The following is a 19,957-nucleotide window of genomic DNA, read 5'->3' as shown; positions in this document are numbered from 1 at the left end:
TCCACCTGGTTTCAAAGTGATTTGTTTGGCTTCTGGAAAACAAGCTTCCTTTTACGTGTGCAGCCTCGCACACCCCACTCTCCTCCTTCTCCCCTCCCACCTCTCGCCAGCACCACCTCTCTGATCTTCTTCAGTTATGAAAGCAAGAGCAAGTCAGTTTTATTGCAGTTAACAGCAGTGCAAGGCTCTGTAACAAGTTCATCCACCTGAGCTGTCAAGATGAAGTTTGGACTGGAGGGCAGTCTTGTTCACAGGCTCATTTTAGATAGAGCAGCCTCCTACTGGAGCTCACAGTACAGATCCAGGAAACAAGCCCTCTCCTCTCCACCACAACCCACAGCCTTCCCCAGTCAGGACACAGTGGGCCTTTACAAGCACTGGAACAGGTGCACAAAGGGATAAAGCCATAGAGAGGAAGAAATGCCTGAGCAACGGCCGAAGTAGTTGTTTTGAACCAGGCTCAAGGCCTTTGATTAGATTAACCACACCTTTGCCAGAAAGTCAGCTGTTAATCATTTACTGCAGCACGAACAGGTGATTTCCATGGTACAAGTCTCCGGGTGCAGTCAGAGGGTCCCTCAGCACAGGCCGAGATCTCTTGGAGGAGGTGCAGAGGAGGCACCAGAAGAAACACCTACTGCACAACAGCTTCAGGTATTTATAAAATCACAAACAGCTCTCCTATTTTGGGAGATTAACTGCCGTTAGTGAAAGAGACAGGAACTTTCCTAGGGTTTCTGCCTTTGGCTCTACACAACTAATATCTAGGCTGCCTCCTTTTATCCAGACGATCTTTCATGTCGTGTGTCCCTGTTGGTTAGAGACCAGGCATGGGGATCTGCCATCAGTCCAGAAAACAAAACAGGAGCTGAATATATTTGGCTTCTGAGAAAGAAGCAAAACCTTCATAAAACTTAAGTATGAGCTTGTGTTCCTGGTCAAATGTGAACTGCTGAGGACGAAACATGCTTTACATGGTTAATCCTCTTCCTTACAGTATTAAGGATACAGATGTAAGGGGCAGCAAGTCAAACAAATTTTCAAAAATAATTAATACGTCTTCCTGTATTATGTCTGCACAGTCATATTTGTGAGAAAGTGTGAGAAATAATCCACCCTTTCCCTTGAGAAGCAAAGAAGCTTTAGTAAAACCACAAGATGCTTGCAAAGAGATTCTGGATGTTCTTCAGAAAGCTGATAGCCATGTCATTATGCAAAGTATCAGTGAAAGAGCAAGTGTGTAGAATCCATCCCAGTTTAAATCATTGCTGGACCTAAGTACATCATAGGAGGGAAACTTATGCTTCTATTGTAAAGTAAAGAAAGTTACTAAAGCAAACTCTGTTAACAAGAGACCTTTTCTACACAACTAGTCTATTCTAAGCCCTACAGGAGTAACAAGTTATACATGAAGATCTTTGCTTATTTTGGGTGGGGTTCTTTGTTTTTAAATAAGCATTCATTTAATCTCCAGTGTGTTCTCAGAGTTTAAGTGCCCAACTTCCTTTCAGACACCTTTCCAATGGTATCAAGCAAGTTCTCCCCCCGAATACTTGTCTGTCTTGTGTAGGTTGTACAGTTGACAGAGAAGAGGGGTTCATACTCAACATGCTGGGAGAGATACTATATTATTTAAAATAAATCTCAACTGACAAAATCCTGTAAAGCCAGCAGCTTTCCTCTTCTCTGTGGATCTGATTATGAAACTGTCCTCAGTTATCTGACTTCTGGTTTACGCTTCCATTTCGGTGAAGAGCGACTCTGTTTTGGAGGAGGCATGCCTGCAGGTACAGGCAGCATGTGTGCCTGTACTGGTGTCAGGACTGTGGTTCAGAGCACTGAGAGGACACACCAACATCTGATATTGCTCTGTTTACCTCCAGCAGGGTGAAGGACAGCATGTCACAAGTACAGGAGGCGTCTTCAGTTCTGGAAGACCTAAAGAATCGGATTATGACAAGTGACTGGGCTCTTGGAGGGCTAGTGGTGATTTGCATCTTCTGCTTTGTTTTTCTCATTCTCCTCTTATTTGCTGGCACCTTTGGGTGCTGCTCATCTCCAAGGCGCAGACGGAGTCGCACATAAACAGCCAAGCTGAGATGTAGCACTTGGAGCCCTGCAGCTAAGCAAGAATCAGCCCAGCTACAACTCCATTGCATTGTTCATAGAAAGCTTTCTCATCTTTTCTCCCTGGGGATTATTTCTCCTCATGCACCTTTCCTGCATCAAGAGCAACACACCAATGCCAGCAAGTTGTTCTGCAAGTCCACAGCAAACTCAGTACATAAGGCTGTCTGTATTCAGGAGCTGCGTGACTAGCCAAACACCAAAGTCAACTCATCTCTGCCTCACTTTCATCTTCCAAGAAAAACCACTGGTTAGAGGTGGCAAATGATCAGTCACCACCTAAAACTGATAAAGATGCTTCCGCTGCTGCAGTTACATGGGGTTTTTTTTCCATCTTGCAAGTGGGCAACAGGAAACTCTGACCAGTAAAAGCTTTGTCTAAACCCACTCTCTAAAAGCAGCTTACACCATTGTTCTCCTGTCATACTCAGACAATAGCCTAAATATACCATGCAAAAACTTGCTTGCCATTATGCAGGTCTGTCTTCATTTGTTCTTATTTAGAACCTTGCAAGGTCAGAGTTTCAGGTTTGCTTTCACTGTTTGGATAGCAAATAGAACTGTATTAATTCAAAATGTAAAAAAGAAACGCAATGTGGCATTCCTTTAAATAGCATCTTAGTCCCCTGGCAGAGAAGCCAGTCAGTGGTGCTGCAAGATGTGACTCTGGAATGCATATGGCATGTTATACAGTAGGAAGAATGTACTGAGATGAGGGAGGGAATTAAAAACATGGGAGACATGATTTTTAATTAGGTCAGTGATATTCCCTCACATAAATCTCTCTTTTATGTACTCAGTAAAATCCTACTTCCGTTACTATTAATCTGAGCAAAGGAGAATGTTTTCTCTGTCCTGGCTCAGTTACTGCCTCAGTGCTGCAGTGCAGCTCTACAGCAGGTCCTCACTTCAGATCACAGTCAGGCTTTTCACAGCAGGCACCAAGTGGGAGACGCTGCAAGATGGATTGATGGAGCCCCAGTCGTGTCTTCCCTGGGATGTCCTGTGACTGCTCCTGGCTTGTGCAGCTTAGTTCAGTGATCCCAGTCCCAATCTTATGGCACTAGTGTCCATCCCAATAAATGAGTGTCACAACTAACTCTGCTGATAAGCAGCCTAGGAACCAAGGAGAAATAGATACCAAGACAAGTGTAGCATCTAACCAGATAGATGCAGCTGCCTTGCAGATCATACAAACCCCAGACACAAACAGCCACTCTTGCTGTGGGCTGGCCACATACACCAGAAGGAGCAGAGCTGCTTAGCCAAGTAAGGGGATCAAACTCTTACAGCAAGAAACCTCCTAGTAGCTACTTCCCAGAATCACCTTGACTTTAGGCAAAGAAGTGCTCCTTCAAGTGCCTCAGCACTACTCAGTGTTGTGCCATACATACTTCAGTACAAGCCAAATTCTCCCAGAGCAACCCCATAAAAACAGGATTTGCTTACCAAATGACCACAAGGAGAGAACAAGCTCACCAAGGCATCACAAAAGAAGCACGTGTTACATTCACACTGGAAAAGTTGCCCTAGACACAGGTGTGGAAAATGAAACAAAATGCAGACTTGAAAGCAGAACACATGTTGACCATTGTCAGTAAGTGAATACATGCTGCTCTCTTACTGGCAAAATTACAACTTTGTGTTATCCAGCATAGAATAGCAATTAGTACAATTGCAGCTTACAAGTCATGAACTAAACCTGAACAACGCATGCTGCGGTTGGTAGTCTGCATTTAGATTGGGTATGTCCATAATTTGAGCCTGTTTCTGAAACATTCTAAGCACCATCAGCTCTTTCTAAGGTCAGTGAAGATCACAGATACCTAGTACTTTGCAGAGTGGACACATTGAATCAAAATGCTTCCATCCCATGCTGATTAGGCTGTCTGTCTCTTTAGAAGAGAGATGATGTCGTGGAGGAGGAAAGAGTCAAACAAAAGCAAATGTAACTAAGTCAATCCATCATCAAAGATAGAACACAGTAAAATTCATAGTCAGAGGAATTATAGTTTAACATGGCCATGTCACTTGATCAGGCTCCAAGACCAACATCTCTGTTAACTCAGAGGTAAGAGTGACAGGTGTGTCAGGGACACTTTCTTTAGTCCAGACAGCAAAATATCAGGTGATTCCTTGAGTATTTTTCCCGGACATGCAAGATCCCAGTGATAACAGTGCCATGGAAGGGACAGGGCACGGCTTCCCCAACATTAAACTGTTTGAAAGCAGCGCACTCACCCCAGCTCCTCGCAGAAGTTCACAATGGCATCAAATGCTGTCATCACAGCTTTGTCAGATTCTTTTAAGGTGCCTTTTTTTTCCTGTAAGTAGACGGGGACAACAACTATAGTCTTCAGTTTAAATATAAACAGATCAAGTAACTCTAGCAATGACCAAATCCAACCCTTCTGATCAATATGGCAAACAGGTACCGACTGTCTCTGCTCATCCCTGCCTCTAATAGAGCTGGGACTGCCAACCCTTTCTCTTCCTTTCTTCACTCCTTTCCGAAACAGGGCTACAGACCCAGAAAAACCCATTTCATCTTTGTGTATTCAGAGATGACTGCAGGCAAAAGGCAGAGCAGAGCAAAGGCAGTAAATCCAGGCAGGTGGACCGGATTCTGCAGATCTCACCTGGATGTTAGCGAGCTCCTTCTTAATCAGGAAGCTGACTTGATCCCGGTCATTCCTTGAGTAATAGAGGCGGCAGCAGGATGGTTTCCCGTCTCTCCCAGCTCTGCCAGACTCTTGGTAATACCCAGCCATTGACTTTGCAATATTCCAGTGGGCAACAAATCTGTATATGGTAAAACAACAGGAAACATAAGGCTGCAGGTTTCTCAGATCACTGCATACATGATTGTGTTGTTCATGAACATCAATAAAAAGTAAGTAAAACAAGTAAAAAAACAAGGCAGCAAATGCATAAAAGGCAGAGGAGATTTTACTAGAAAACAGCGTTAATAAAAAAGTCCCTATTATTTTGTGGAACACAATTTTAAATACTTGATTTTAAAAGGGCACCATTGCCAGCCAGCAAATATATGAATCATTACTAAATTGTACATAATCTCTGAAGGAACACACTGCTGCAGGACTGCTTTAAACCTGCTTCTACCTGAATATGCAGCAATCCAGCTTATACCTGTGTTGAGAAGATTTTACAATACAGTAACTCTGCCAATGTTTTAAATACCAATCTCCCTCAAAGCCAGCACATCCCAGAAGCAGGTATGATGCATATGGGTGTAACAACAGATTAAATGACAAAAGCGAACAAACATGTTTCTTAAACACTCTAGGAACAGGCCAGGCAGGAAGCATCAGAGCCCTCAATGTTTTTTTCTCACCAGGAAGTTTACCAAAGGAATTGATATATAATCTCAAGCAAAACTGAATTATCAGTGAAGGGAGAAGAGCAGGTTCCATCAGAAGAAGAGACAACACCTGTTTCCCTTTTCGTGGAATCACAGAATGGTTTGGGTTGGATGGGACCTTAGAGATCATTCAGTTTCAACCCCTGCCATGGGCAAGGACAACTGCCACTAGGCCAGGCTGCTCAAAGCCCCATCCAACCCGGCCTTTTGTCCAGAGGAGTCACCTCTAGGACCCGTCAGACCTGATCTTACCTGATACCTGGTACACGTGAATACTCAGAACTCTGCCAACACAGCACAAAGGCTAAGCAGCAGCACCTGTTGCCTAGGCTCAGGTATAATGTCCTTTAAACTATTAAAAATCATCCTGTAGAGCAATGTTAACTCCATTTTTTTGGAAACTAACCACATTACAAACATATTTCACTCTCAGCCCTCCGCATTTCAGTTACTTTTGCCTTTTTTAATGACCACTGTACTGAACAGGGCAGAGTGGTTTCAGCAGGTCATTAATTCTTGCTGCTCTCCTGGGAGACTTCTCATTTCTCTGTTGGGTAACACACATCATGCCGTAAAACCGTCTGTCCTTGCTGTGGGATCCTGTCACCTGTGAGCACAGTGACACGGACAGAAGGACAGCACAGCTGTGACCTGCTGTGATTGTCTCAGTGATGTCCTGCCCCTCTCCCACAGAGTCAGAGAAATTGATTTCTGTGGATTTTTAGATTAAATATTAAGTCTGTGTGGGGTGTTGCGTGAGCTGCACCCAAGTTATCCCTCTACTAAGTGACCACAATACTAACTCAGCACAGCTATATTGTGGTGCAGGAGCTCTAACAACACAGAGCAATTATAGTGACAGAAGTCCCAGAAGAATAGCAATTGAAAACACATGTAAAGTTTCTGTCTTGGACTAGAGCTGTATTTTTATATGGTTATTACCATTTGTGAACTGCTATTTTTTCCCTCACTGCATACGGAGATCTCTAAAAAAGCTGGCTTAGACTATTTTAGTAGAGGGTGTATGAATTATTTTAGGTGCAGATTTTCTTCACGCTGCTTTTCAACAGCAACTATTGCACGAAGAGAAGTGAAAGGGACAGCTGTGATTGCATCAAGATGGTTCTTTTTGAAACCCTGGAGGGTGTGGTAAAAAACAAGTATTCCTCCAATTTTCTTGGTTTTGAAGATGACTGGCAAAGAAGGGCTCTGGTGCCTTGTTTTTAACTTCTTTACAAAACCCTTCCAGGTTTGTTTTTGATTCTTCTAAGATAAAAAACCACCTCCAGCTGTTTTTGTTTCAGCAAGTATTCCATCAGGCATTTTAGTCAGATGTATCAGGTAACAGAGAGACTGAGGCTTTCCCTTCCCACTGCTCAGGTTTCAGGCTCCGGTGGTGCACAACACAGCCTGATTACACACCTGACGTTCGCTTTGTCTACTCCCATTCCAAAACTGATGGTTGCAACAATAACTGGAATCTTCTCCTCCATCCATTCATTCTGGACTGAAGTCCTGTCGGCTGCCTTGAGTCCTGGGAAGGGAAAAGGAGGTAAACAACCGAAAAAAAAAAAAAGAAAAAAAGAAAGAAGAGGATTTTCTCCCTCCTCCATTGCCCCATTGAGAGCCAACCCCCTCACTAAACCAGCCTGATGTGCACACTCCTCTCTGCCCATGTTTAAACTGGCCTGCGATCAAGCAGAAGTCAGCAGCAGCTGTTTCTGTTCCAAAGAGAAAAATTCAGATCCCTCGTGGGATAAAAGCAGTTGTTATATTTAGGCCATGCAAGATCCAACAAAACCAACACTTGTGGAGCGAAGGGAATGCTGTTCTGTTGAATGCCCTGCCCTTGCTTCCCAGAGCTGACATGTGAGCATCAGACACACTGCAGCCTGCGCCTAGAAAGCTGTTCTCTAGGCAGCCCCAACACAGGCCTTACAGGTGGGACAGTCCAGCTCCACCAGCCTCTGAGAGGTGCGGATGCAGCTGCCAGTACCTGCGTGATACGCCTTGGCTTTCACTCCGCGGTAGCTCAGTTCAATAGCCAGCTGGTCACACACGTCTCTCATCCTGCAGTACACGATGCCACAACCCGAGTACACCTGGGCAGACAGGGGAGAAGATCCGTGTCAGTGTCTGAAGCCAATTAACAAAGCTGCCATCATTAGTATGGCAGAGAGAGGAAGGATGTCTAAAGCTCATCTCTTCTCCAAGCTGTTTCCCCAACAACTGAAAGATACTGTTGCAGCACAAAAGTCAATCAGACATAAAGAGAGTTTCCTTACAAAACCTACAAGGTGCAACATTGACCAAATATGGTCCCCCAATCCCCTCCCAGGGACACAAGGCAAGAAGCGGTCTCCCTCCACTGCACCAATAAACTCAGGTGCAGAGGCTATAACTGAGTTGCTGAGAGTTATTTTGAGAATTATTGTTAGAGCAGGAAATTCAATACACCACTTTTGTTCATCCTCGTCACTCTCGAAAAGCAGAGCAGCATCAAACATACAATGATCGCCTGGGACGTAACAAACCAAGACAGAAATGCTAGTTGCATGTTCCTAATTCATTTTCTTTCAGACCAACCCCATTCTGTGGACACTTTTGAAAGGAACACAGCCTCCACATTCTACTTATTTTAGAGGAATTAAAAACATCTGTGAGCACTTTCCTTCCAGGTGCTTCCTCTTTCTGTGCCACAGATATATCAAGGCCGTACCAACCACTGGAAGGGCAGTGAACGTTAAGGTGGATTTGGTTCAGTTTAGCCTTGCTCTCTAAATGTAAAACCTACCCCAGAGCTGTTCTTCACTTCAAGCGCCTTCAGACAGAAATCCTTCAAGTTGGCGTACGGATCAGTCAAGAGCTCTTTGAACTGCACATCATAGAACAAGTTAGATCTGAAGCAAGGAGTCTTAAATGTGGAAAGTGGCTGCTTTAGCTTCAGTGCTGCCACAATGTCCTCCTGGACCTGCTTGGTGGCAGTGGCAGTCAAGGCAACACACGGTGTGTTGGGTATGCGGGTGCGCAAGGTGCCCAGCCGCAGGTAGTCGGGTCGGAAATCGTGTCCCCACTGGGAGACGCAGTGTGCTTCGTCGATTATCAGGTAGGACAAGAGGTTTCGGGACACCAGAGAGTTCAGTGTAGGCTGGAAGGAAGAGGCGGCTGCCATCTCCGGGGTGATGTACAGCAGCTTGACTTGGGGCTTCTCACTCGCCAAGTCAGCCAGGATGGTCTTCTTTTCCTGGGCAGAAAGCTTGGAGTTCAGAGAGCAGGCTTTGATCTTCAGAGCCAGCAAGTGATCCACTTGATCCTAGAGTAAATACAAAATTAAAATTAAATGAAAAGCAAATGGATATAAAGAGTCACCATCGCCAAGACAGACTACTTAGGGAGATCCAGGTGAGGCCCCAAGTTTCACCTCCAGGATGGAGTCTCAGGACAACAAACACCTGCAGTTTGGGTATTTAGAACTTCAACTCCAGACGCCTTTATCTTCAGCTGTGAGCGTATCTGCCCAGCTCTAACATCCAACTGCATTTTTGTGCTCCATTCACTTTAAGACAGTATTTTTGCCGCTAGCGAACACCAACAAGGATCTGTGCAAAGTAACTCACCACAGCCACCCCCTTCCCTGACTGCTTTTCCGCAGCTGACAGCAGACAGTTACCTGAATCAGGGCAATCAGAGGTGAAATGACAATGGTGATGCCCACTGCCAGAACTGCAGGAAGCTGGTAGCACAAGGATTTCCCTGCCCCTGTGGGCATGCATACAAAGACATCCTTCTCGCCTGCAGAGACAACAGAAGAAAGCTCAAGGCTACTGACAGTTCCCAGGGCTCTAACTGGACAGGTGGGCACAAGAGCTTGGAATCTGTGAGAAACAGTGTGTGTGTGTACGTGTGGCACACCAACAAAAGACACTTCATTTCAGGTTCTAAAAGCACAGCAATACTTTGCATGCTTGCAATGGTTTCCTTCAAGGAATCTCTAATTGCTTTGTAAACATTTAGAAACAGCCTTACAAAAGTACAGGAAGATACACAGAAACCAAGATAAAGAGAAGTTAAACAAGTTATTCGTGCTAATTCTCTTCCAGACAAGCTGTTTTCACTCATCTCACAGACCTCCAGTTACCAAATTACCAGCCCCATGACAGATCTTTACCACATCCTCTTACAACTTATCCCAGAAAGTTTCCTTGTAAGAAATAAGGGTTGGAAATCTCAACCACAGAGGTAATGTCATGCAATTAGTAACTGTCACTGCACTAAGCAGCGTCCCCTTCGAGTCAGTGTTAACGGGCAGGGACACGCTGCTGACAGGACACCACTTTGGGCCACTCTGTTGTCAACAGCACGGCTGCACAGTTGCTGGTGATGGACAAAAACTGTCACTACACCCCGGGTGCCGAGTTCCACACCTCTGATTGGCATCGTGAGACCTGCCAGGGGAGCTGATGGTTGGCAGCTTGTACATCCTGCCCATCCAACCACCACCGAGATGCTGTGGAAACGTTCACACCAGCAAAATCATGTTTCTGATAATGGGCACGTGATTCAGGGAACGAGTATAAATGATGCTGGGAAATCAGGTCTTCTAGTGGTATCATTTCTAACACAAGGATGGGTTTACTCTGAAAATGTATAAATGTAAATGGTTTTGACCTCATCTCACCATAAACATACTGGCAGATGCTGCTAGAGGAGATACCAACAATACAGCACTTTAATGTTTCCTATTTCCCGGTTGCGGCAATAGCGGTGTTAACAAAACAAGTTTAACGGAGGACAAAGCCACACTCAGTGAGTTTGTGTGCAGTAGGTGCTCCCGCGTCACTGAAATCTTCTCAGAGGAGGGTTTGGGGGGCCAGGTGGTTCTGCCTAGTCCAGGCGATGTGTCTCCTCAAAACAGGCGCGATACCAACTCCTGCAGCATCAGCCCCACAGGGAGCTGGGAAACCAGCCACGTTTCACTGCCTCCTCACCTCTCGCCACAGTCATGGTCGCGCTTTCCTGCAGGGAAGTCTTGAAGGTCTCAAACCCGAAGACCCTCCGCAGTGTTTTCCGGACCCGGCCTTCCAGGCCCAGGGCGGCCTCGCCGCTCATCTCAGCGGAGCTGTGAACAGTGACAGGAACCAGCACTAAACCGAAATCCCGCCACGTTCCTCCTGCCCAGGCCTCCTCTGTCTTGTTGCCACCTGGGTGACCCCAACGGCTGCCTTGCGAGGCTCCCCTCCCTTCAGCCCCCTCCCCCCGATACTATCCAGGCCCATTCACTCGAGGGAACCCCAATATCGTTTATTCTGGGCCAGACCCTGTTGAGGGCCTCCCCGTGGGACACAGCAGCCCCCAAACCCACCGCACCCCACATCGAGGGGGTGGGGGAACCCTTCCCACATGGAGGGGGTTGGAGGGACCCTGCCACACACCCACCTCAGCTGGGCTGTGTCCTTCCGCCACCTCACGTCCCATCCCCGCACCACTCCGCACCCGCTCAGGATCTGGCAGGTGCTGTCGCGGCGCCGAGCGATGACGTCAGAAGCCGCTCTTAAAGTGCCAGTTCCCCCACTATAAATACGCCGCGCACCTTTTATCCCTCCTCCATAGCACGCCCTGCTCCGCCTCACTGAGCGGTTTTCTCCCCGCGCCGTGAGCGGACATTGGAGCTCATTCGGTTTAAAGTGAGCCCGCTTAAGGCGGAAGAAGATGAGCGGCGTTGCTATGGCGACCGCACGGCTCCGTTATCTCGGCGCGCCGGAAGTCCGCCGCCGTGGCGGGGGCGGAAGATGGCGGCGGCCAAGCGGAACGTCCTGTCCTCTTTGGCGGTTTACGCCGAGGATTCGGACCCGGAGTCGGACAGCGAGGGCGAGACGGCGGGAAGCGATGGGGGAGCCACCGCGGGTGAGGGCCGGGAGGGGCCCGGGGCAGGCGGCAGAGCCCGGGCAGGGTTGATCCGCGGGGCCTGTCCCGGCTCCCTCTGGGACAGCGAGGCCCCGCTCGTTGCCGCCTCCCTTCTCCTCATGGTTTTCTTCTTCCCTTTTCTCCTCAGGAGAGAAAGGAGGCCTGGTCTCGGTTGGGTACGGAGACGACGATTTCACCCGCCTGGATGGGGACGAGGATGGGTACGAAGAGGAGGACGATGAGAACAGCAGGCAGTCGGTAGGTATTGCATCCAGAATATTGTGTCCAGTTCTGGCCCCTCAGTTCCACAAAGACAGAGAACTGCTGGAGAGAGTCCAGTGCAGGGCAACAAAGATGATGGAGTGGAGCATCTCCTGTGTGAGGAAAGGCTGAGGGAGCTGGGGTTCTGGAGCTGGACAAGAGGAGACTGAGGGGTGACCTCATTCATGGTGATCAATATGTAAAGAGTGAGTGCCATGAGGATGGAGCCAGGCTCTTCTCAGTGACAAACAGTGATAGGACAAGGCGCAATGGGTGCAAACTGGAACACAGGAGGTTCCACTTAAATATGAGAAAAAAATTCTTCCTGGTGAGGGTGGCAGAGCCTGGCCCAGGCTGCCCAGGGGGGTTGTGGAGTCTCCTTCTGTGCAGACATTCCAACCCGCCTGGACACCTTCCTGTGTAACCTCATCTGGGTGTTCCTGCTCCAGCCGGGGGAATGGACTGGATGAGCTTTCCAGGTCCTTTCCAATCACTGACATTCTGTGATCTCTGCTCTGAGTCTTTCCCTGAGCCCCTTTGTGTCTTGCGGAGGCTTTAAAGCCCTTGACCAGCAACTCAAGCTGGAACACCTGACTCCTGGTGTGGGTTTTAGTGCTCTCCAAATACTTTTATTCTTTTTGTTTTCAAGTACAAGGCATTTGCCTTGAAACCCATCAGCAACTTGACACAGCTCAAGTGTTTTTATACTAATTGCTGTTTGACTCTTTAATGGGAAAAAAGCTGGTACTAATCAACAGCCACACTAAAAGAAAATTATTCTTTAAGTGTCATTCACATAAATGAAAACCTTGTAAAAACAACACACTGTTGTGTGGCCAGCTGGAGAATAAAAAAGAATAAAGTTCTATAATGGCTTAATGCTTTTTTAATAACTCAACCCACTCTCTACATGAGATTATCTTGATGTAACAGTGTCCTGTCTAGATGTGAGTGGCTTTTGTTTGTCATAGGCGCATGGCATGTGTATAATAACAGCACCGAAATATCAAGATAATTAGGATCTTGTGAGACATGGCATGTAGCTCTCTGCCTATGAGTGCAGCTGTAACACGCAAAAAGATGCATCGTTCTGTCATGTGTCTGTAAGAGCAAAGCAATCCCTTTAGGGGGACTGGGGTGGAAGGTTCTTGTCTCCTTGCTTTCTCGTCAGCCTTTTGCTTACCACCACATTAAGGATGTGTTTTCTCCTCCCTGTTCTACTCTTCTGGTTACATGGTAGAGGAAAGAACTAGAGCCGTGTTACTATAACCTTTCCTCCTTGGAATCTGCTTTGTGTGCCCTATATCAGTCTCTTAGGAGACACTCACAGTTTCTGCCATATGTTTTCCCAAGTAGCAGACAAGAAGTTTCTCTCTTGATCTGGTTTATTTGTTTGTGTTCTGCTGCGAGTAGCCCGTTCAGGGTCTGCTTCTGGCATCTGGGGAAGCAAAGCAGTGAAACTTTTTTGATACTTTAGTAATTCTTCTTTTAATATCCAAAACTCCTAGAGCTCCCTTCAATTTAGTTTAAAGGAAGTGGTACATGTGATCCAGGTGCTTGTCAGGATCAGCTGTGTTTAGTTACCACTGACAAACGGGCAGGTGAATGGAGTCACCTTCATTGCAGGCACAACTTTCAGTGGAGGTTCTGCCATCTGTGACCTGGAAAGTACAAGTTGTTGTTCAAGTAATGACAGTTGAGTCCCTCTGGTGTCAGCCAGGAGCTCTCGCTTGCATTTGTGATTACAGTACAGGTGTGTGCAGGTTGCCCAGGGTGCCTTCTCTCCTGTCTTACTGCAGGAGAGCAATGCATGGGTTTTTTTGCATTAAGTGTTCTTTGACCACAATCAAGAGCTTCCTTGATATTGCTTGTACCAGTAGCTTGTGCTGGTGATGAGTTGTTTTTAGAAAGTGGTGTGAGTTGGTCTCAGGGTGTCCTGGGTGTTATCTAGACAGCTCTGCTTGTATTCTCTATCTCAACAGTGACTGAAAAGCCTCTGCATTTCAAAGGCAGTTCTCAGTAATGCTGCTTTCTTTGTTTCAGTGATATCCCCTTGCTAGATTAGGAGGTTTGGGGAGCTGTCCCCGTTACTTGTCTGTAACATGAATGATCCTACCCATCATTATTTTGTTTCTTTTTAATATAGATGGGATTGTGGAGAGAGTGGAATTTCATTTGTGATAAACAGCTAATTACTTGGTACTGTGAATCTTTTCTAGATACAAACTTACTGTTATTAAACTTTGATAGTTAAGACTGAATTATTGGCATGTGCATGTTTCAGAAAGGTCAGCCAGAGAGTTACTGAAGCAGAGGAGTTTGTCTCACTTCTGTGGGATATGTGTGTTAATTCAAGCAATTAAAACTTTTATTATTGTGTTGTCATCCTCTAGCTTGCCTTGCCAGAACTTGCTCATGTGCTAATACTCTGAAGTGGGCATTTTGCTTTAAACTCTTCCTTTCAGGTGCATGTAATAGTCTTGCCTCTCTTTTGTTTCTCTTTTTGAAGCTGAAACACGAGGTTCTTGGTTTGGGGCCAAAGTTGAAGTTTGTGGTGAAGTTTGTAGGAAAGTTTCTGCTCCTCAGATGTGTTTGAAGTGCAGGGTATTTGTTTAGAAACACAGGTAACTCTAGGATCCCGGTGAGAGAGCTCCCAGGGCAGTGGGACAGGAGGCTTTACCTTCCAGTAGGACCAAAGCTGGAGTGTACTTCTCACATGGTGTAGAATTTTACACAAGGCTGAGTTCAGTGTTTTAAGCTCTCACAGGGCAGAAATTTGCCCAGTTCTTTGATTTATTTCTGGATAGAAATAAAAACTGAATGGAGTCCGTTACCTAAAGTAGCGAAATTTGTCAATTGTTCGCTTCTGTGCGAGTTCACGTCATCCACAAATGAGGCTGCACGAGCACTATGCACAACAGAAAGATGCGGTGCCAGCTGCTGTCACTGGATCTCTGGAACAGCTCTTTGTCCTCAGTGTGTCACTGATGTGTGCTTGGGAGTGTAAGAGGTCTTGCAAATGTTTTTTCTGTGAGTATTGCTAAACAGGAGCAAATGCAAAAAGCCCCCCTGCCAACTGGAAGAGACAGAATTATCAAATGACAGATGCTTTTTGCCCAGTTCTGTTGCTTCTTATTGTCTAGTTCTGAGCATTCAGGAGCTGCATGAGTTTTGCAGGGAACATCTGCTACTGAGTGATGCTTTTTCCTAAAAAACAAAACAAAAACAACACACGCAACCCCAAAAACAAATAAACACTTGACTGTAAGGACTTGATTTTGGTCATGAGTGGGTGGGACAGAACTACCTTCTGTGGAAAGCGTCTCGGACTGCTGCTGAGCTGCTGAATGCACACCCTTTGCTCTAAGTGCAGTTACTTGCCAAGCCTGCTCTTTAAGCTTAATCCTGTAAATTCTTGTCTTGTAGGAAGATGACGATTCAGAGACTGAAAAACCTGAGGCTGGTGACCCAAAGGTATTTGAAAGTGTGGTGTGGTGGTGGGGGATGTTCAGTACAAGAGGAATAAGTCTTAACAGCATGGCTTGGTGTTCATTTGTGATCTTCTATAGCTAGTTTGATACTTTTTTTGTAGCTGTAACATTTTGTGTTTTTTTACTTTAATTCGGGCTTCTGCCAAAGGTAATCTCCCAGTTAGGTTACACACTGAGTCACGATCAAGATCTGCATTTGTGGACATAGTCATCTTGTGCTTTAGATCTGAGGTAGGTTTTTGACAGCATCTCACCTATTTTGCAGGGCTCCAGGAGACAGAATATTTAGTACAGAATTCTCTTATGATGAATGCTAGTTGGAAAACTTCCTTCACTTAGAACAACTTAATGAATAAATGATCTTGTGCCTGTAGAGGTCATGAGACCTATCAAAATCAATTCAGTTGTCTTCAGCTCTCTTTCTGACCACCTGAATGAAGCTGTTCTGTAAAGGATGTATTAAAAATTTTAAAAATTAAAAAAGATTCCCAGATGATAGCTGTCATGAATAGTTGAAGTCGCCTTTATCCTGGGTTTACATCTTGCTTGTGCTGAACAACAGGTGTTTGACAGCACACAGGAACATATATCAGGCTGAAAGCCATAAGACAGACAAAAGACCAAATCCATTTGAAACTGTAAAGAGAGCTGTCCTCAAATTTCCATGCTAGTTCAATCCCCCTTGCCATAGAAGCAGTCTGGTGGGATACAAAGTGAATAACAATTACAAGGGCCTTAATTTTATCCAGTAGCTTCCTCAAGGATGCAGACATGGTCTGAGCTCTGCTAAGAAAACCAGAGGACCATGCTGCAAACTGAAATTCTTTAGATCATTTGAATTAGCATAGCATAAGATGAAGGCTAATGAATGAGGCAAATCTGAGCTTCGGCAGCTTCTGGTTTCTGTATCATCCTTAATAGATGGCTTCATAAATAAGTGAAAATCTCCTCTGGACTTTGGGTTTTTTTGCAATCTGGCTAAATAGCCAGCTGACACTTTGGGGAGAGAGACACACGCACCTTCGCTCCACAGCGGGCTGCGAGCAGCCCAGCGCTGTGCTGCTGACAGAGCAGACCTGTTGCTGTGCGACATTCTGGGGCGCACAGAACGACTCACACCAGCCATGCTGTTAAGAAATTCACTGGGGATGTGGGGAGAAGGAACATCATTGTAAAAATAGTTTTACTTGGAGCAGTTGCAAGTGTTTCCTATCCCCCTTTTCCACCAAGTGGCAGTGTTCTCCTCGTTCTTCCTCATTGCTTGGAGCTTGCAATACCTATGACAAGGAGCGAATAGGAGTTGTAGTTACTGTAAATCCAAAGTGTGGCAAAAAGTGAGGTACTTGATTATAACTTGCTAACGCTTTTGGATAACTTTATTTTGTTTTATCCCAGCTGGATGCTGTAGTTGTTCTTGCTCTATCCGTTTTATTGTAAGACATTGCAGACCTGGAAACACGTTTAAATAGGTATCAGGGCTCTATATATGGCTAAGGCTTTTCCGGGGTCTGAATTGGACTGTACACAGAAGGTAAATCCTTTAAAATGCATGAATGAGGTAAAAAACCATTGCAATTCATCAGTTAAACATAGTCCAATGTGCAGTCAGTATTTTTTTTTAGTGTTTACCTCTTTACATGTATAGTGAATGAACTACTTTGAGATTATGCCTTGAGTAATTGATAAGGACACTTGAGCCAAGTTGTGTGGACAATGAGTTCCCTTGTCTGGTACCGTCTGGTAAAGCCATGGTGGTGAGAGCAGAATTTGGAGCCTGCCTTAAATAGCCCCAATGGGGAGATGTTCTTCTGCCCCACCCTATGGTGTTTAGATGTACCTCAGGTTTTTCTGTTGATTCCAGGGAATGTGCCCTTGTTGATCTTGATGAATCACCTGACACCGTTCTCCCAGAGCCAAATTCTGGCCTGTAGGATTCTCCGTTACTGAGCACCTGTGAACCAGTCCCAAACACTGTGTGCTTGCAGCAGAAAACAGAATCCTCCTCTTTAAGTAGTGAAGTCAGATCCTCTAACTGTATTTTTGAAATGCTTCAGGGACTCATGGAAAATGGGAGATTCAAATCTAAGTAAAACTAATTGCTTTTCCAAGTTTCACTCTGGGATGATGTGCTCAGGCTCTGGAGCAGGACCTCTTTCTGAGTGACCAAACTCATTTTGGGCTCCCTGGTTTTGGGTGACCAGTCACCAACTGTAAACAAGCACCTGTCTTAAAAGCACTTCCGAAACAAAACCTTCTGCTTAGAAGGGAATAAATGGCCAACAGAAGCTGTTGGCAAAGGCGTGGTATTAAGGATGGACTCTCACAGCCTGGACAGGTTCTTTGTGTCTTTTCTTCAGATAATGGAGCTGTGGGTACAAAACAAAGGACATTGTGGAAATGGGTGTGAGATTTGGTGTTTCGCTGGCATTGGTTTGGGCTGATGAGGGTTAACGGGCTGTGCGGTGAGCACAAGTCGCTCAGGCTCTTGCCAGCAGCTGCCTGTGGTGACAGCCTTGGTGCTGTAACAAGATACAAGCCTTCGAGCTCACTACACCCACCGGCCCTGCAGGAAGAAGAAAAGTGAACCTGAAATGAAATACTGACTTTGTGCTCCAAGTCTCACCTGAGAAGTTCTGTACTTCGTGGTGCAGGGCTGGTTGCAAGTGCTGAACAAGGCCAGAGCCCAGCCCTGCAGCTTGGCACGCTGGGGTGTTCACAGGGGGAAATCATTAACTCCTGAGCCTTGATTATGCTATCAGGACTAGCCGGTGCAGGAAAGCTGATAAATATTGCCACTCCCTTTGGCAAGTGAATGCCTGACACATGGTACCAGTTTTTCAAAGCAGGTGGCTACTTTAATGTTTTCCTTCTCTGGTTTTGTTAGAAGGGTCCCCTCTGTATCCCTGTGGCATTGTATGGAGAGGCAGCTACACTGGAACTGGGCAGAAGGGTGCCAAATTTTCAGAGGAACACTATGTTTCTGAGCATGTTGTACCACCTCTTGATGATTGTCAACTCTTTATTATGTTTAGTTTTTATCGATCCAGCATACCTGCAAAGTAATTTTCCTGTGTTGTGATGCATAGATGTGTACTAAGAGGTTGTTCATTGAAATGTGTTTTTATCTTGCATACCCATTAACCTGTTTGTTTAAGTACCGAAATTATCTTTATTTAAAGTTAAAGCGGTAAGTGCCAAGAGCCAGTAAGTGGGTGTATGTGCAGTAATGTAATCCCTGCAATTAGCTCTTATTTTGATAAGGCATATTCATTTTTCTGAATTCAAGATTCATTAATCCAGCCAGATTCTCAAAAGATGCCTGAACCTACTCAGTAACTTTCACTTCAAGTATAACTGTTCTGCTGCAAAGAAGGGGGAAAAGTGTGTTTGGGACAAGTTGTATCATTAAAGCACTGCTGTTCCATGTAGATATTCCATGGTAAGCTGTGTAAAAGGAGCTGGCATTAATAAGCTTTTGAAAGTAGTTTGAACCTTCTACTTTGGCAGTGGCAAATTATGAAGGTTTGAAGAAATACCAGCCCCTGATGTTGGCAGTTGTTGAGAGGTATTCTCAAAAATTTTACTTAGAATATGTTAAAGGTTGTATAGCTGAAGAACACGTGCTAAAAGTGGATTATAACCCCAAAGCAGTGCACTCTGAAGTGGCTGTGTATTGTTCTTCTTGCAGTGGCTGGATCTGGTAGGATATAACTGGTTTAAGTGTGGTATGGAAAGGCACTCCCTGTGTCTCATCAGAGACAGATAGTGCCTTTTGGACACTTCCTGGGTTAGTATTGACCTCTGTTGGGCAGAACTGGCAGAAGAGCAGCTGTATTTTACAAACGGCCTTATGTTACGCATGGCTGTACCCCTTTGTAAACACTTTCAAAGCATGAACTGTACAGTGTCCAGGGCTGGGCTCAGGGCTGCATTGCCGGGGATTGTTTCCTGCTCATTCCTTTACTTGTGAGCACAGCTGCAGGTGCCAGTGATAAGCACCACAGTCTCAGGTTCATCTTTGCCTGTATTCCAGCTTCCTTCTCATGTAATCCTGCAAAATGCCGTCGACATGTTTTTCCCCTGGTTGTAGGTTTGGCAGGCCATTTTCCGGTGCTCTGCAGAGGGAGCCGGTGTTTGGTAGTTGGGCAGTCAGCGCTACCTGCAGAGAGCCCTTGAGGGAGCAGAGTCAGCTCAGCGTTATTTCCCTCAGCGCTCGGACGTTCAAACAGCTGAAACCTGGTTCCCATTTTTTAACTGGGTGGTTCACAGAGTATCAGCAGCGGTTAAACAGTTTTGCATGCAGGAAACAAAACAGCATTTGGTATTTTATTATTTTTCCCCTTGCCCCACATACTTCTGTTTCTCCAGCTCTGTCTGCCTGAGAGAGAGACAGATCGCAGCATCATTGTTCTCTGAAGCTGGTTTACCTGCTCGAGAGCTGCTGGCTTCAGTCCAGCTCTTGAGCTGTTTGGAGGATGAGACATGTCCATGGACAAGCTTGTTCCTTCCTCCCCGCCGGGCATACATGCTGCGGCAGACTCTTCACTCCCTGCAGTACTAAATACCACAGATTATTGACACAGGTGTGGCTCGCCATTCTCCAAAGGAAGAGCCGGGCTTTTTCTGTTTGTCTTTAAACTTGAAGAAAAGTCCTTTCTGGAACTGCTTCCCCTTGCATATTTCACCTGATAAAGGTCTAAGCTCTTCCAAGTCCAGTTCTGTTGTTGTAATTATTTCTGTCTGCTGGACTGAAATAGGCTCTTCTGAATTTGCATGCCGGTGCACGTCGGGG

The 19,957-nt window shown here is 45.7% G+C and overlaps 2 protein-coding genes across 2 annotated transcripts in view; one reads left to right on the top strand and one right to left on the bottom strand.

The window, feature by feature from the left end:
• Positions 1–10,983, bottom strand: part of RECQL5 (RecQ like helicase 5) — a 34,901-nt gene extending 23,918 nt beyond the window's left edge. The window contains exons 1-8 of the mRNA XM_080356523.1: positions 10,946–10,983; positions 10,498–10,628; positions 9,180–9,301; positions 8,304–8,822; positions 7,506–7,611; positions 6,932–7,043; positions 4,767–4,929; positions 4,369–4,451 (exon numbers count right to left, since the gene is read on the bottom strand). Coding sequence (XP_080212649.1) covers positions 4,369–4,451; positions 4,767–4,929; positions 6,932–7,043; positions 7,506–7,611; positions 8,304–8,822; positions 9,180–9,301; positions 10,498–10,618 — 1,226 coding nt within the window. The 5' untranslated portion in view covers positions 10,619–10,628; positions 10,946–10,983. The remainder of the gene's footprint in view (positions 1–4,368; positions 4,452–4,766; positions 4,930–6,931; positions 7,044–7,505; positions 7,612–8,303; positions 8,823–9,179; positions 9,302–10,497; positions 10,629–10,945) is intronic.
• A 298-nt stretch (positions 10,984–11,281) lies between these two features.
• SAP30BP (SAP30 binding protein) overlaps positions 11,282–19,957 on the top strand; it is a 28,844-nt gene continuing 20,168 nt past the window's right edge. Inside the window, exons 1-3 of the mRNA XM_080356507.1 lie at positions 11,282–11,413; positions 11,562–11,671; positions 15,101–15,148. Coding sequence (XP_080212633.1) covers positions 11,299–11,413; positions 11,562–11,671; positions 15,101–15,148 — 273 coding nt within the window. The 5' untranslated portion in view covers positions 11,282–11,298. The remainder of the gene's footprint in view (positions 11,414–11,561; positions 11,672–15,100; positions 15,149–19,957) is intronic.

This window comes from Nesoenas mayeri, assembly GCF_963082525.1.
Source record: "Nesoenas mayeri genome assembly, chromosome: 19".
NCBI classification, from domain to species: domain Eukaryota; kingdom Metazoa; phylum Chordata; class Aves; order Columbiformes; family Columbidae; genus Nesoenas; species Nesoenas mayeri.
This window is presented reverse-complemented; position numbering and strand designations above follow the sequence as displayed.